The 14,795-nt window shown below is 34.0% G+C and overlaps 1 protein-coding gene across 1 annotated transcript; it reads left to right on the top strand.

Annotated features, from left to right (window-relative positions):
- Nucleotides 1-504: 504 nt before the first annotated feature.
- On the top strand, nt 505-10,225 carry LOC126746399 (cullin-4B-like). The gene is made up of 3 exons (XM_050454639.1): nt 505-1,528; nt 7,910-8,347; nt 9,199-10,225. The coding sequence occupies exons 1-3, from the start codon at nt 681-683 to the stop codon at nt 10,163-10,165; spliced, it is 2,253 nt and encodes a 750-aa protein (XP_050310596.1). The 5' UTR covers nt 505-680; the 3' UTR covers nt 10,166-10,225.
- The last annotated feature ends 4,570 nt before the right edge of the window (nt 10,226-14,795 follow it).

The following is a 14,795-nucleotide window of genomic DNA, read 5'->3' as shown; positions in this document are numbered from 1 at the left end:
GTGGTCCATTTCTAATAACAAGTTATTGTTGCGCTGTCGATACAATTTTCGTACCCATTGGCTCCGCGCTTTTTTCTTCTTTTTGGCAGCAATTTTACAAATAAGAAAAAAAGAGCTAAATGCTACCGCTAACTCAGTATTCATATTCAATCTTGAAATTCACTATCTTACTTTTACCAGCACTTTCGTATATCTTTGCGGAAAAAAATAACAATAGCAAATACATAAACACTTCGAGCAGTTGGAACTTTTAATGCTCGCGCGAACGGATCGACCTATGCTCTGTCTGTTCGCTCTGCTTATTTCCGCACGCTCAGCTCGTTCTGTTCGTTCGGGTTAAAATGTTCAAGTCTGGACCCACCTTTACGTCACAAAAAATACTCAATCTCATACGCTCATTTATTGAAAAGAAGAAGAACATAACACTTAACCTCATAAAATAAAGATCTCATCCTTGGATCTTTGTTAGGTTAAGTTACATCGAGAATATAAAGCACGTGTGCGCGCGCATTAAGCACTTAATCTTTACCAGTTCTCTAAGATAACGTTCTTGTTTAAACTTGAAACTGTCATTTTTCCGTCAAACTAATAAAACAAGTCCTCCATGCTTGTCATTTATATAACTGTGACAATATAGCGGCAAACTATAGTTGAATAACTAGCAGTAGTACTAGTAGATCATGTCCGTCACGCTATTTTTACCGACGGCAGTGCTAAATTCCCAGTTCTCCGACTGTCAGTCTCAAGGGAAACTGGAGAAGCCACGGCACGGCTGTACACCCCCGAAAGTCTTGAAAATAAAAAACTTTCGAGGACGGCCGCTGCTGGGTCTGAACTATATCGATAGAGCCAAAGGGAATTTGTACAATAAACTGGAGTATTTACTGTGGGAAGACCGTACGGAGCTGTCGCTAGAGGAGCTGTACAGAACAGTGGAGGATTTAGTGTTTCTGGATCAGCGAAATGAGATTTTCCAAATTTTATATCACGTCAACACCATTTTTTTGAATAAAAAACTGGAGAGCCTAATGCAAATAAATAGCCCCAAAGAACTTTTGACTGCCCTCACCGACTTATGGAATTACTACTCAAAAAAAGTGACCCTGCTGAAAAATATTTATTTATGGCATGACCGATCCGAGAACGAGTACAGATTCAATAAAACCCAAATCACTTGCTTGGAACTATTTAAAGCCATTATCATCTTAAACCCGTGCATTTCTAGGCAGATAACTCGGCAGATCTTGGAAGAGGTCAGATTGGAGAGGCACGGCAGTACCATCGATCGCAACAGACTCAGTACCATGTTAAGCGTTCTAATTGACTTAAATGTTTATGGGGCGATATTCGAACAGTACTTTTTAGCAGAATCAAGGAAGTTTTACGAGCTGGGAGGCCGGCAAATCGGAGAAAACGCCATGGGGGTTAAAGAGTATTTGCTGTTTGTTCGGGATAAAATCCGCGAGGAGACTGATAGAAACTACGTACTGAAGGATACTGAGCAAGAAACTTTAGCGATCCTTTATGAGTAAGAAATTTCTTATTTTTTTTTATTTTTTTTTTGCGCAAACTTTAATATAAGACGGCGGAAATCCGCGTAAGCAGTACAATATATAGGGTGTCCTTACAAAATCTCACCACGTATTCCTGGGATCAAAATTTGAAAGCAACTTATTAGGCCGGTTTAAAGCAACTTACTTTAGTCCAAAATTGTTCCGATTCAAAACTACACCTAGGGCGGTGAAGTTAAAAATGAAAATCGCATTTTTTTAAATTTGTATCCAGGGGATTTTTGGGATGCGAAACCTGAATATGCACAGTGTGTCCCTATAGCAAGAGGGCGCTTCACACTGCACTTCTAATGGTTTAAAATGTCCATGATTTTTACTTTTATGTTTAAAAAAAAAACAATTTTCCCATTAAATTTAAACAAGAAAGGCGTTTTTATTAAAACCCGCTCAAGTTAGCCGTTTTTGCGATAATTCTGTTTCTAGGTATATTCAAATATTTTAAATTAAAAAAAAATAATTGTTTTATTTAAGAACAAAATTAATTTATAAAACATATTCCCTATTTTCACAAATACAAAGACTTACGCGCCTAAGAATATTAAAATTAACTCTGCCCAGAACTTCGGAGATTATTTATTATTTATTTCCTCTACACGTTCTTTTTTTAATAAATTTGAAGAGTAGTCTACCTAAGAAAATATTGTTCAGTCGTCAAATCACACTAAAGTGGCCCTCACACGATCAGTATTACTGACAGTATTTCGAAATACTGACAATAGTACCCGTGATCGTGTGAGGGCAAATACTGATGGACTTTCAGTATACTGATAATACTTTCGGGATCCTGAAAGTATTTAGGCGGAGCCAAAATACTGATGAAAATATTGATCGTCCGAGCGCAGTAAAGTAAAGTAATTCAGTATTTCAAGTGAAGTCATCGAGGCATCATGGAATCGATGCAGTCTCCAGTAGGGTCACCTTCATCTAGCATATCTTCTGAAGAAGAAACAAGAAAATCAATATTAAAGAGGTTTATTGCAGCTTATAAGTCATGCCAGAGTTGTGGAATATCACATTGAGAGAGTATTCCGATCGAGACAAAAAAAGACGCGGATACGAAGCTTTGCTTCAAATTTATGTACGTTTAAAGGCACAAGCCATTATTGAAGATGTGAAAAAGCAAATTAATACCCGACGTAGTAATTACATTGAAGAAAATAAAAGACTCTAAGCGCACTGGTATAGTAAGTAGTGCTGAAAGTGTGTATGAACCCAGTTCGTGGATATTTTATGAACTTCAGTTTTTAGCAGATGTTGAAATTCCGGAGAAAGGAAGAAGCTCAATAAAACAAAATGAGGTAAGTAAATAGTGTTTTACTGGAACAGGAAAGTTACATTTTACATTTTTTAAACAAGCCAAAATACCTATTTCGATTAAGTTAATTTCAATATTTTTCTTTGCCAATCCACTTGTCCCTCTTTATTTAAGTAGTTCCTAAAGCGTTCCCTAACTTGCTTAGCGTTTTTTGAAGCATTTCGATATAGTCCTAAACGAAGCCCATTCAATGTATGTTCGGATCTGTCTGTGCCAATAACGACGTCCCCTGTTTCCTTGTTTTCTACATTTAATGTTATTATAATAATTATTTGTATCATTAAAAAATTGTGTAGATAACAGCAGGCTAAAACAAAAACGGTGGCCTTTTCAGGTGTTAAATTTATAACTTTTTGAAATACACCAAATCGAGTAACAAGTATGCCAAATGCGTTTTCAACTACTGGGCGAGCCCGTGACAATCGGTAATTAAAAATCCGGTTTGTGACTGATAAATCCTCTTGGCTAAATGGTTTCAATAAATGTTTGCTCAACGCAAAGGCATCATCCCCTATAAAAACGTAAGGAAAATTTTCGTCGGTATTTGGCAGTTTTGAGGCATCAGGAATATTCAACCGAACATTTCCCAAAAATCGGTATTGTAAAGAACTCCTCCATCCGATACCTGTCCGTTAGTGCCAACATCAATCATTATAAAATTATAATTAGCATCTACAATCGCCATCAAAACGTTGATGTGGGTGCCCTTGTAATTATAGTACCTTGATCTGGAATTCGCTTGTTTAATAATGTGAACGTGTTTTCCGTCTATTGCCCCAGTTCCAAAATTGCCACTTTGCCCCAAAGTCCTTTCCTATTTTCTCCCATTCGTCTCCGGTTAATGGTATCTAAAAAAACAAAGCATTTAATTCATTGATCTGTTTCCTATCGTTTCAGCGTTCTGAAGACATGCAACAAAAAGAAGGCACTGATAGAACTGAGAAGCAACAAAAAGAAAAGCTACTGGAAACCAGGATAACCAAGATCGTCAGCAGCTATTATCCATGGCGCGTGAATATCTAACTAAATACGATGAATATCCCATTGGAAAAATTTGGGAAGCAAAGTTGAAAAGTCTTATTGACCCACAACAACGAAGGTTGGCAGAGAAATACACAAATGATATTCTTTTCGAGGCGGAACAGGGCACCTTAACCAAAAGCTCCGTCAAAATAAATTGTGACGAAGCAAATTTTGTTGATGTATATTCAAGAGCAGCATCAATTCAAAGTTTATCATCCGCAAGTTGCAACTATAGTTACACTTCAACGCCCATGTTCTCTCCACCAATGCCATTGGATGAAGCACACAACGTTAGTCAAAATCGACAATATTTAGAGCTTTAAAATGTATCCCAAAATCATCAACAAGCTCTTCAAACAGAACACACACCACAATCACCAACAGAGCTTCCTACTATACAGACATATTTAAGTTCATTTAAATAAATTGTAATAGCTTGTAATGTAAAATAAAATAATAAAAAAACGAAATGAGAAATTTATTTTATGTAAAAATAATGTTTACTTACTTTGATGTAGTCTGCCAATAATTCAATTATGGCGTTGCAAACCTCCATTACAATTTCACTTATGATTGTAGGAGAAATGATAGTGGATAGGGAAACAATATAATGGCAACACAAGCTTTTTGTTTATTGCCCATTTTTTTGAAGAAGAGGAATACGAGAAAGAACGATCACAACAAAACTAAATATTGTATAGGTTACTGATAGAAATATTGATAGTGTGAGGTGAATTTCAAAATATTGACGAAATACTGACATTATCAAGTACTGTCAGTATTACTGATCGTGTGAGAGCCGCTTAATACACTATTGTTAAACTCTGACAACATTATAAATAATAATAATAATAAATTTATTTTCAACAAAATGATATTTCAATCATAAAGCAACGTCGAATACAGTGCACCATTTTAGCGCTTATGTGATAAAAGAAAAAATAGATTTACAAAATTTAAAAAAGTTAAAATTTGCAAGTAAATTTACTAAATAAAATAATCAGATAGGACAATATATTTAAAATAATAAATTAATCAAAAGATATATAGATATAAAATAATACACATAATAAGACAATGAACGTTAGTGAACGTCAATGAACGCAAAAACATTGTTTTTCATCAACACAACCCTTACCCCCCCCACCCACCCCAAATCTTTGCCCAGTAAAAACTTCTTCTAAAAAATCACCGTTTTTCGTCTATAAAATCTAATCTAATAGCACTGTTTTTATATTAAATATTTATTAATATACATATACAATTGTATATAATTATATCAAATATTATTATATAATTGTTTATTATTAATTATTTTTATTAATTATTAATTATTTATATAATTAATTATGTATATAATTATATTTAACAAATTTAATAAACAAACTGTGTTATTAGATTAGATATTAATGACAAAAACAGCTGTTATTCATGTGTCTTATTTCGGAAAACAATGATTTTTGAAAACAATTTCTTACTGGTAAGTTGTGTGGGGTGGGTGGGGGGGTAAGGGTTGGGTTAATAAAAAACAGTTTATTTGCAGAAAATAATTGTCTGAGAAAAAATGCTTTTTAAAACAATTATAGGTGATAAAACAGTCTATAGTTTTTGTATCTATACTTTTCTCACATATAACCTTAAAGTTTTCGAGTAAATCGTGAAAATACCCTATTTTATTTCTCGAAAACAAGGCGTATCGCTATATAAAAATTGCAATAGTTGTACCATTTTTTATCGCAAATAAGTGGAGATTCAGTTTTTTTTAACATAGGGTCAAGTGGAGTAATTGTAAATGAAATATGCAATTTTTATAAATGTCAATATTTTTAAATATATTTGTAAATAATTTAAAACTCATAGGATATATTATAGCCTTCCTTAGAGTCTTTACTTTTGATCTAAGATGATTTCCATCAAGTTTTTTGCAGTTTTATGGAATTATGGTTCATTTACAATTACCCGGTGTAATCTGGCTGTTCATAATTATGTATTTGGTAATTATGTATCTGGCTGTTCATAATCTTCTTCTTTCAAATTTTCTTTTATGCAAGATGCCAGAAAATCAGAATCATCTGATTCATTATCTGAGCTATAATTTGTATTGTTTTCATCGAGGTCTTCATTGTCTGAATCAGTTTCAATTGGATTTTTCTTTTTCCCTGTCTTTTTTTGTTTCTTCTCTGTCTTTTTTTAATCTTTATTTTCTTATTCTTATTTTTCTTGACTTCTTTTTCCCTTCTTTGAGCTTCAATAATTTTCTTTTTTTCCACGACTTTTTCATTAGTAAGTATTTTACCGTATTTTACAGATTTTAATCTTGGTACTGGATTAATTCTTCTTTTAACAACCTCTAATTTTTCGTAGCTAGTATTCATTGCTTGACAGAAAATATCTATTATTTTACTTGGGGTTTTAATTGGAGTTTTATGGGTAGAGGTCGAAGGAATAGCAAGTTCAGGACCAGAGATTTTAGAAACATTTTTTTCCAAATTTATATCAAGTGTGCTGTTTTCTAAGATACTACCTTGACTTGATTATTTACACTTAATATTTTAAGATTTTCAATAGGAGATTGCTCTTCAATATTTTCTGTAAATTGTGTAGGGCTAGTGTGGATGAGTTTTTAGATTTTAGCTGATTTTCTTTATACCTTCTTAACAAAACAGGATTAAAATCTGCCTCAGGAAATTTTGTTGAATCAACTGGAAATGTGCCAGTAGAAATAAAACCTTTAACGATGTTATCATGTTTCATAGAATCTCTCCAAACCTCTCCTAATAACTCAACAAATTGGGATTTTGATAACCTTATGTTACCTTTACCATTTTGTTTTTTCGTGAAGGTTATTAATTTTTTTGTCCAAGCCGTTTTCACTGGACCGAAGACACATTTATCCAATGGTTGGATCTTATCAGTCAAATGACTCGGAAATTTGTAAACTCCCGCCGCATTTACAATACGACAGCTTATGTGAGAACTATGCCCATCATACATTAAAAGAGCTGTTTGATTTAGTGTTGTGTCCTTCTTTTATTCTGAACCTCTTGCACAAAAGCTGTAGAGAACCATTCAAAAAACTGGGGTTCCTCCATCCAACCATTGGATGAAGTAGTGTACAGGATCCCTGGGTAAGCTTTTTCTGAAATCCATCTTGGTTGAACTGCTGCTCCTTTAAATAGTATATAGTAAAAGAACACCGTAAAACTTTTCAGCTTGTTGATGTCTTGTTTTTATTGAGAACATCCTGCACAGCTCTTCTTAGATCTTCTCTGCTATATTGAGGTCCCTGGCGCTTCTTTGTATATTTGCGAGGCATATCTAAGAAAAAAACAGTTATTTACAATTACCCTGAATCTATTTTTACAATTTCCCCATAACAAAATTTTTTTTGGGTAATTGTAAATTATCAAATTATATAAAATTTAGAATAAGTATTAATCAATACACACTCAACATTTTTACAAAAACATTCAACGTTTATAAAACGATTTTTAGTTTTTTCGACACATTTCAAAAACACGTGCGTTAAAACCTCATCCCACCAAATACAAATGCAACCTGGTCATGTACACTATAGCCCAAGGTTAAAACATTGCTGCAGAAGCACCATCTACATTTTAAAGCCCACGGCTATTTGACAAACACGCCTTTTACATTTACCCCGTTTTTACAATTACCCCACTTGACCCTAAGTCATTAAGTTTTGAAAAAAAATCAGTTTTGTTTGGTTCTGCACAACTTTTTATTACCTAGGTTCAAAAATACAATTTTTAAATTAAAACTATTGGCATATTTATCAACCGTATATGGTCAAGCTAAATTATCTTAATAATAATATAATTATTATAAAAATTAATCAAAATGTTCCCCATTTTCACCAATACAAAGATTTACGCAAGTCACATCGGCAACGTTGGCAATCTTAACCCCATTAAGGTTTTATACAAATGAAGCAACCATGCAAAAAAATACAAAGTATCAATTACTTTTCCTGTTACAGAGAAATGATTGAATCATACGAAGAACACATCCTAACCCAAGGATTCAGGCAGCTAATGGACGAACCCTGTTTAGCATCCTTGCGTCTCTTATTCAACTTGTTCACCAAAGGGCCGACCGGTTTATTTAACATTTCACGATATTTCCAAAGTTACTTGGACGACTTGTGCGTCTCGATTATCCAAAAGGGCACCGACAAAATGATGATCCAAGTGCTGATCGATTTAAGGGACAAGTTGGACACGATAGTAGAAAAGTGTTTTAGGAATAATCCGAAATTTGCGGTGTTGATCCGGGCCAGTTACGTTAAAGCGATTAATTTACGGAATTCTGAGTCGGCACTGTTCCTGGCTAAATATCTGGATAGCAAATTGAGGTCCAAGAATATCTGGGAGGACGAGCTGAATGTGATTTTGAATAAAGTTATGCTTATTTTTAGGTAAGTGAGTTGGAGTAGTTGTTGATACTGTTTGTAAAGATTTCATTGTTTTTACTTTTATATGAAAGCTGATGAATTTCTTTACCAAAAATGTCCTTAAGAGCTTCCTTGTATGTACAGCCGCTTTGGAGTTATTAAGACCTTTTTCAATGCATTGAAAAATTCTTGATACTCTCAAAGGCTTTGCAAAAATTCAGATATTTTAAAAAGTCATGGAACGATCTTATTGACTTTAGTGACTTTAGTTTTTTCATATGAAAGCTAATGAGTTTCTTTACCAAAAATGTTTTTACAAGCTTCCTTGTATATGCGGCCATTTTGGAGTTATTAAGACCTTTTTCAATAGATTGGAAAAAAAATCTTGATACTGTCAAAGGCTTTACAAAAGCCCAAATATTCTGAAATCTCATGTAATGATTTTATTGATTTTAGTCTCATTTTAAAGCTGCTGAGTTTCTTTACTAAAAATGTCCTTAGAAGTTTTCTTGTATACAAAGCCAGTTTGGAGTTATTATAACCCATTTCAATGAATTGAAAAAATCTTAATACTGTCAAAGGCTTTACAAAAATCCAAATATTTTAATAACTCATGTAACGATTTTATTGATTTTAGTTTCATTTGGAAGCTGCTGAGTTTCTTTATCAAAAATGTCCTTAGAAGTTTTCTTGTATACACAGCCAGTTTGTAGTTATTATGACCTATTGTAATGCATAAAAAAAATCTTGATACTATCAAAGCCTTTACGAAAATCAATATTTCTAAATATAATGTAACAATTTTAGTTTTTTATGAAACCTCTTCCAGGCTCTCTATAAATGGTTGACATTCCAGCTGTTCTTCTCATTTCCAGATGTATCAACGGCAAAGACATATTCGAAGTTTTTTACCGGAAATACCTGGCCAAAAGACTGATCTTCGGCAGTTCCACTAACCAAGATGTGGAAGAGAGCATCGTCTACAAACTCGAAGAAGAATGCGGCGATTGTTTTACGGCCAAAATCAAAGGGATGCTCACCGATGTGCACTCGAGTGAAACAATTAACAGCAATTTTAAAGAATTCCTCTTCAACACTCACCCGGAGTTTGGTCAGAAGTGTGATTTGTCCGTGCTAGTGCTTACCAGCAGCATTTGGACTAAAACCGTTGGTAACTACATGTTGATCTTACCAGACGAACTTCTGAATTATCAAGCGATTTTTTCGGGATATTACGTGTCCATACATACCGGCAGAAGGTTGGATTGGCAGCCCAGTTTAGGCCATTGCATCGTCAAAGCATACTTCGATGCGGGGATAAAGGAACTCTCAGTTTCCCTATTTCAAACTATAGTACTTTTACAGTTCAACAAACGGTCCAAGTTAAGTTTGAACGAAATACAAGAATACACCATGCTGGACTGCAAAGATCTTATACTCACACTGTACTCCCTGGCTTGCACTAAAACGAAATTGCTGATCAAAGAACCGCAGAACAACTACATACAGCAGGACGACACCTTCGAATTAAACGTGAATTTCACTAATAAACTGAGCAGAATTAAAATAAGCCAAGTGCAACTGAGAGACAATAGAGAGGAACTAAAAGTGGCCGAGAGAAATGTTCTGGCCGACAGACAGATGCAAATCGACGCGGCCATAGTGCGGATCTTAAAGAATAAAAAAGTGATGAAGCATAACGAGCTGATGTCCGAATTGTTTAGCGTTCTGGATATTCCGTTGAAATCACAAGATTTGAAGAAGCGGATCGAGACGTTGATCGAGAGGGAGTACATTCAGCGGGACGTTGAGAATTCCGCCACGTATACATATATTGCTTGAACTGTTTATATGCTAAAAGTTTTTTTGTGTTTTAGAAACTAAATATAATTTTAAACAGAATTAGTAGATAAGGCTTTTGGAAGGAATGTTTGGTTTTGAATTGTCCTGGAATGTTTTCTGTAATCACATTCAGGAAATTGACTCTTGAAATCATATTTTAGAATAAATGTTGATTATTTTTAATGTAAAGCGTGGTATTCTGGTGGTCTGAACGATTTTCCATCTCTCAGGTCAGACGGAGGACTAAATGGTCTGAACTAGGTAAAAACGTAAAGGAGAACGGAGGATTTAACGGTTTTCTATCAGGCCGGACGGAGAACAGAACGCAAAAAAGTATTATATAAAGCCATTTTGGCATACAAAAAATAGTATAAACCACCTATATTGCAACAAAGATTTTTTTTAATTAGCGAGTATGTAAAGGCCTAACTTAGGAACCGCTTGATTTTTTTTCATGAATATAGATAGAGGGGTTCCTGAGGATAAAAATGTCATTTGAGGATTTGGGTAGCTAGGGCAGTTTTTGTTAATTCATATTCAGGAAATTCGACCCTTGGGTTCATATTTTAGTACACATTAATTATTCCAGAGTGTTCTTAAAATTTAAGAGTTTTCTGAAAATAACTTGAAGAAAAGGTTCTTATACCGCAAAAACTCTCCGAGGTAAAGACAATCTTATATAAAAGATCCAATATCGAAAATTGTATTGCAATATCCGGATAAATAATTAAATATTTGTTTACGTCAAAACATATTCTTCACGATGGGAGAAAAAACGAAAATGGCGGTAGTCTGGTGGATTGAGCGTTTTATCATATCTCAGGTCAGACGGAGGACTCAACGATCCGCCATTTTTAATTGGTCGGTCAGAGAACAGAACGGTCTTTACAGTAATCATAGCAAGCCTAAAAGCATAATGTAAAGCCAAAAATGCACCATTAATAGAAACGTATATTGAAACATAAGATTTTGTCTTAATTAGCGAACATTTTAAGACTTGACTTAGGAACCACTCCCTGAGGACAAATTTGAGGATAAAAACGACTTCCTGGGTTAAGGATTTGGGTATTTAGAGCATTGTTTTTGCCAATTTTCCTTTTTTTTTAAATATTTTGTGGAAATAAAAACAACATTTTTAAAAGGATGCTAGCTAAAGAAAGAGCATTTTTTTAACCATTAATATGTTGATATAGAAAGGTTTGTTGTACCAGTAAAACCCTCAAAGTTAAAAATAATTTTATCATCTACAGTTCAATTTCTCAATAACAATAATATATTCTATAATTATAGATAATTCAATAACACTAAGATGTGAAATAGGGATTTCTGAGGATGGGGTAGAAGGCAAAAACGTAAAAAAGATTGAAGTGTTAAACGGTTTTCTATCTGTTTAATTAAATATGTCAGACGAAGGACTAAATGGTCCTCTATCTATACCTGATCCGACGGAGAACAGAACGGTCTGTCTATAGTAACCATGGCAATCCAAAAGAGTATCATATAAAGCCACTTCTACATATAAACAATAGGATAAAACATCACTCCACCTCATTAATAGACACGTATATTCCAACATAAGATTTTTATGAATATGTAAAGGCTTAGGAGCCCTTATAAGGGTTCCTAAGGATAGATTTGAGGGTAAAAACGTCCATTCTAGATTAAGGATTTGGGTAGTTATGGCAGTTTTCGTTGGGACATTGTTGTTAATTTTTTTAGGAGATTTTAACCAGGAATCTTTTCTGAATTCATGTTCAGGAAATCTGACTCTTGGAATCATATTTTAGTACACGTTGACTATTCTTGAGTGTTCTTAAAATTTAAGGGTTTTCTGTAAATAGCATCAAGAAAAGGTTCTTGTAAAAACTCTGTGAATTTTTGCCGTACAAAACCTTAAGCTCCAGTAAAGAGAATTGTATTGCAATATCCGGATAAATAATTAAATATTTGTTTATGTCAAAACAAAGAGGAAACACGTTAAAGGCGGTAGTTTGGTGGATTGAACGGTTTTCCGTCTCTCAGGTCAGACGGAGGACTGAACGGTCTACACAGTAATCATAGCAAGCCTAAAGAGTATCATATAAAGCCAAAAATGCACCATTATTATAGAAACATAAGATTTTTATCAATGAGTGAACATTAAAAGGGATAACTTATGGGAAGCACTTATGACTTTTTTGCATGAATATAGAGGGGTTTCTGAGGATAGATTTGAGGATAAAAATGTCATTCAAGAGCAGTTTTGGTCAATTCATATTCAGGAAATCCGACCCTTGGAATCATATTTTAGTACACTTTGATTATTCTCGACTGTTCTTAAAAGTTAAGGGTTTTGTCTAATTAGCATGAAGAAAAGGTTCTTGTACCTCAAAAAGAGAGTCTTTCTCATATATAAGGTCCAATATCGAAAAGTGTATTGCAATAACCGCATAAATATATAAATATTTGTTTACGTCAAAACAAAGAGACTCCTGAGTTTGGGGTAAAAACGTAAAACGCGGTAGTCTGAACGGTTTTCCATCTCTCAGGTCAGACGGAGGACTGAACGGCCCGTCATTGTTCGCAATCTATAGTTGGTCGGACGGAGAATATAACGGTCCATCTATACAGTAACCACGGCATAACCTTAACGAATATAATATAAAGCTATTTCGACATAAGAAAAATCGGATAAAAAAATGCACCTCATTAGTAGAGATGTATATTGCAGCATAAGATTTATGTTTCATTAATTAGCGAACATTTGAGGGCTTCATTTAGGATTCGCATATGATTTTTTCCATGAATATAGAGGAGTTCCTGAGGATGCATTTGAAAATAAAAACGTAATTCTGGGTTAAGGGGTTGGGCAGTTTTGATAGAGGCATTGTTTTTGCCAACTTTTTTAGATTTTCACTTTATAATAATAATAGTCTTCATTTTAAGCTCGGCGAAGTTCAGCATAGCTGTTATCAAATCAGTCAAATGATTGGATTAGTTTGGGAATAACGCGAGGTACCTACATTATGATGGTCTGAAGTCCCATGTAAATCTAAGTGCTTAACATCAATAAGTGAGGCCGTTTTACCCTCGTATCGTGTAGCATTTTCAATAATTTGTGAGATTTGAAACTCTAGCAATCTTTAAAATTCTTGAGTACCGTTAGTACTGACCAATAAATTTAAATTTAAGTCCCCTAAAAGAAATGCTTCATCACAACGAGGTATATCACTGCTAAAAGTATTCTCTAGAGCATTCAATGTATTACCCCCTGGGTAGTTTCTAAAGAACCCCGATTGCAATGTTGTATAAAGTTATTTTAACCAAGAGTTGCACAACGCCATTCTGAATTTTCTCAGTATTATTGTTTGAAACCTTTAAGGTGTTTTTAATGTACAAATCAACACCTCCACTCTCACTAACCCGTCCATTTCTAGCAACTTCGGAGTTCAATACATTAAAATTTAACCGACTCTCAGAATTTCCGAAAAGCCAAAATATCTATTTTTAAGCTGTATAAAAGAGTATTCCTAATAAAATTAATACTTGGTAACAAAGATCTAATATGACTTATTTTTAAACTGTTACTAGATACTAAACTGTCCCTATACTGAGGAAAAAACTGATCTCCATACATTTTCCTGGCAAGACTTCTACCGTTTTTGTACCAAATATATTTATATACAACCTCTCTTAATGTTGCTTTACCTTTTTCAGCAACTTTATACATGTCCTTAGGTAGATCCTCCTGAATGTAAATGGCCTTAGCAGAATTTCCCATACCAGTGTTACTAAGAAGTGTAAGTTTTGCTTTTTTAAGACTTGCTTGCATAATTGATTTTTTATTTTCCAAATTTTTTTTGGGTAATTATAGCTTTGACTCCATCCTTTGTGAGAACTTTTTCATTAATATTAAGTTCATTCTCTATAAAGAACTCCATTGTTTTCATACCCTCCCTTAATTTAAATTTCTCTTATCGTGGTTATAAGTTCATCTTATTCTTCCTGTACCTGATATCTCCCAACAGGGTTTAAGAGGGTTTTAGTCAAAAAAAGAGCATTTCTTTCCCAATATTTTCATATAAAAACGTTGCATCTCAAAAACACTCTGAGTAAAAAACAATGTTGTCCTCCACGGTCCTATAGCACTCTGATTTGAAATAGGATTCCTGAGGATGGAGTTCCACGCTAAAGCGTAAAGGAAAACGGTTTCCCAACCCTTAAATTAAATAGGTCAGACGGAGGACTGAACGATTGGCCTCCATCTTTCACAATCTATAATTAGTCGGACGGAGAACAGAACGATCTCTACAGTAACCATGGCAAGATTAAAGAGTATCATATTAAGCCGTTTTGACATACAAAAAAATAGTTTAACATCGGAACCACTTATGATTTATGAATATAGAGGAATTCCTGAGCATAGATTTGAGGGTAAAAATGTCGTTCAGGGTTTATGATTTGGCTACAACATATTTTTTGGTCATTTTCTTAGTAGATTTTCACTTTCTTTGAGGAAAAAGGTTTGTTATACCTCTAAAAAGAAAGAAAGTTAAGAACAATTTTATCATCCACAGTCTAATAGTACCCACATTTAAAATAGACGGATTCCTGAGAATACAAGACAAAAACGTAAAGGAGAACGGAGGAC

Source organism: Anthonomus grandis, chromosome 17 (genome assembly GCF_022605725.1).
Source record: "Anthonomus grandis grandis chromosome 17, icAntGran1.3, whole genome shotgun sequence".
Lineage (NCBI taxonomy): Eukaryota > Metazoa > Arthropoda > Insecta > Coleoptera > Curculionidae > Anthonomus > Anthonomus grandis.
Note: the sequence above shows the minus strand (reverse complement) of the source record. Positions and strands in the feature narration are given on the sequence as shown.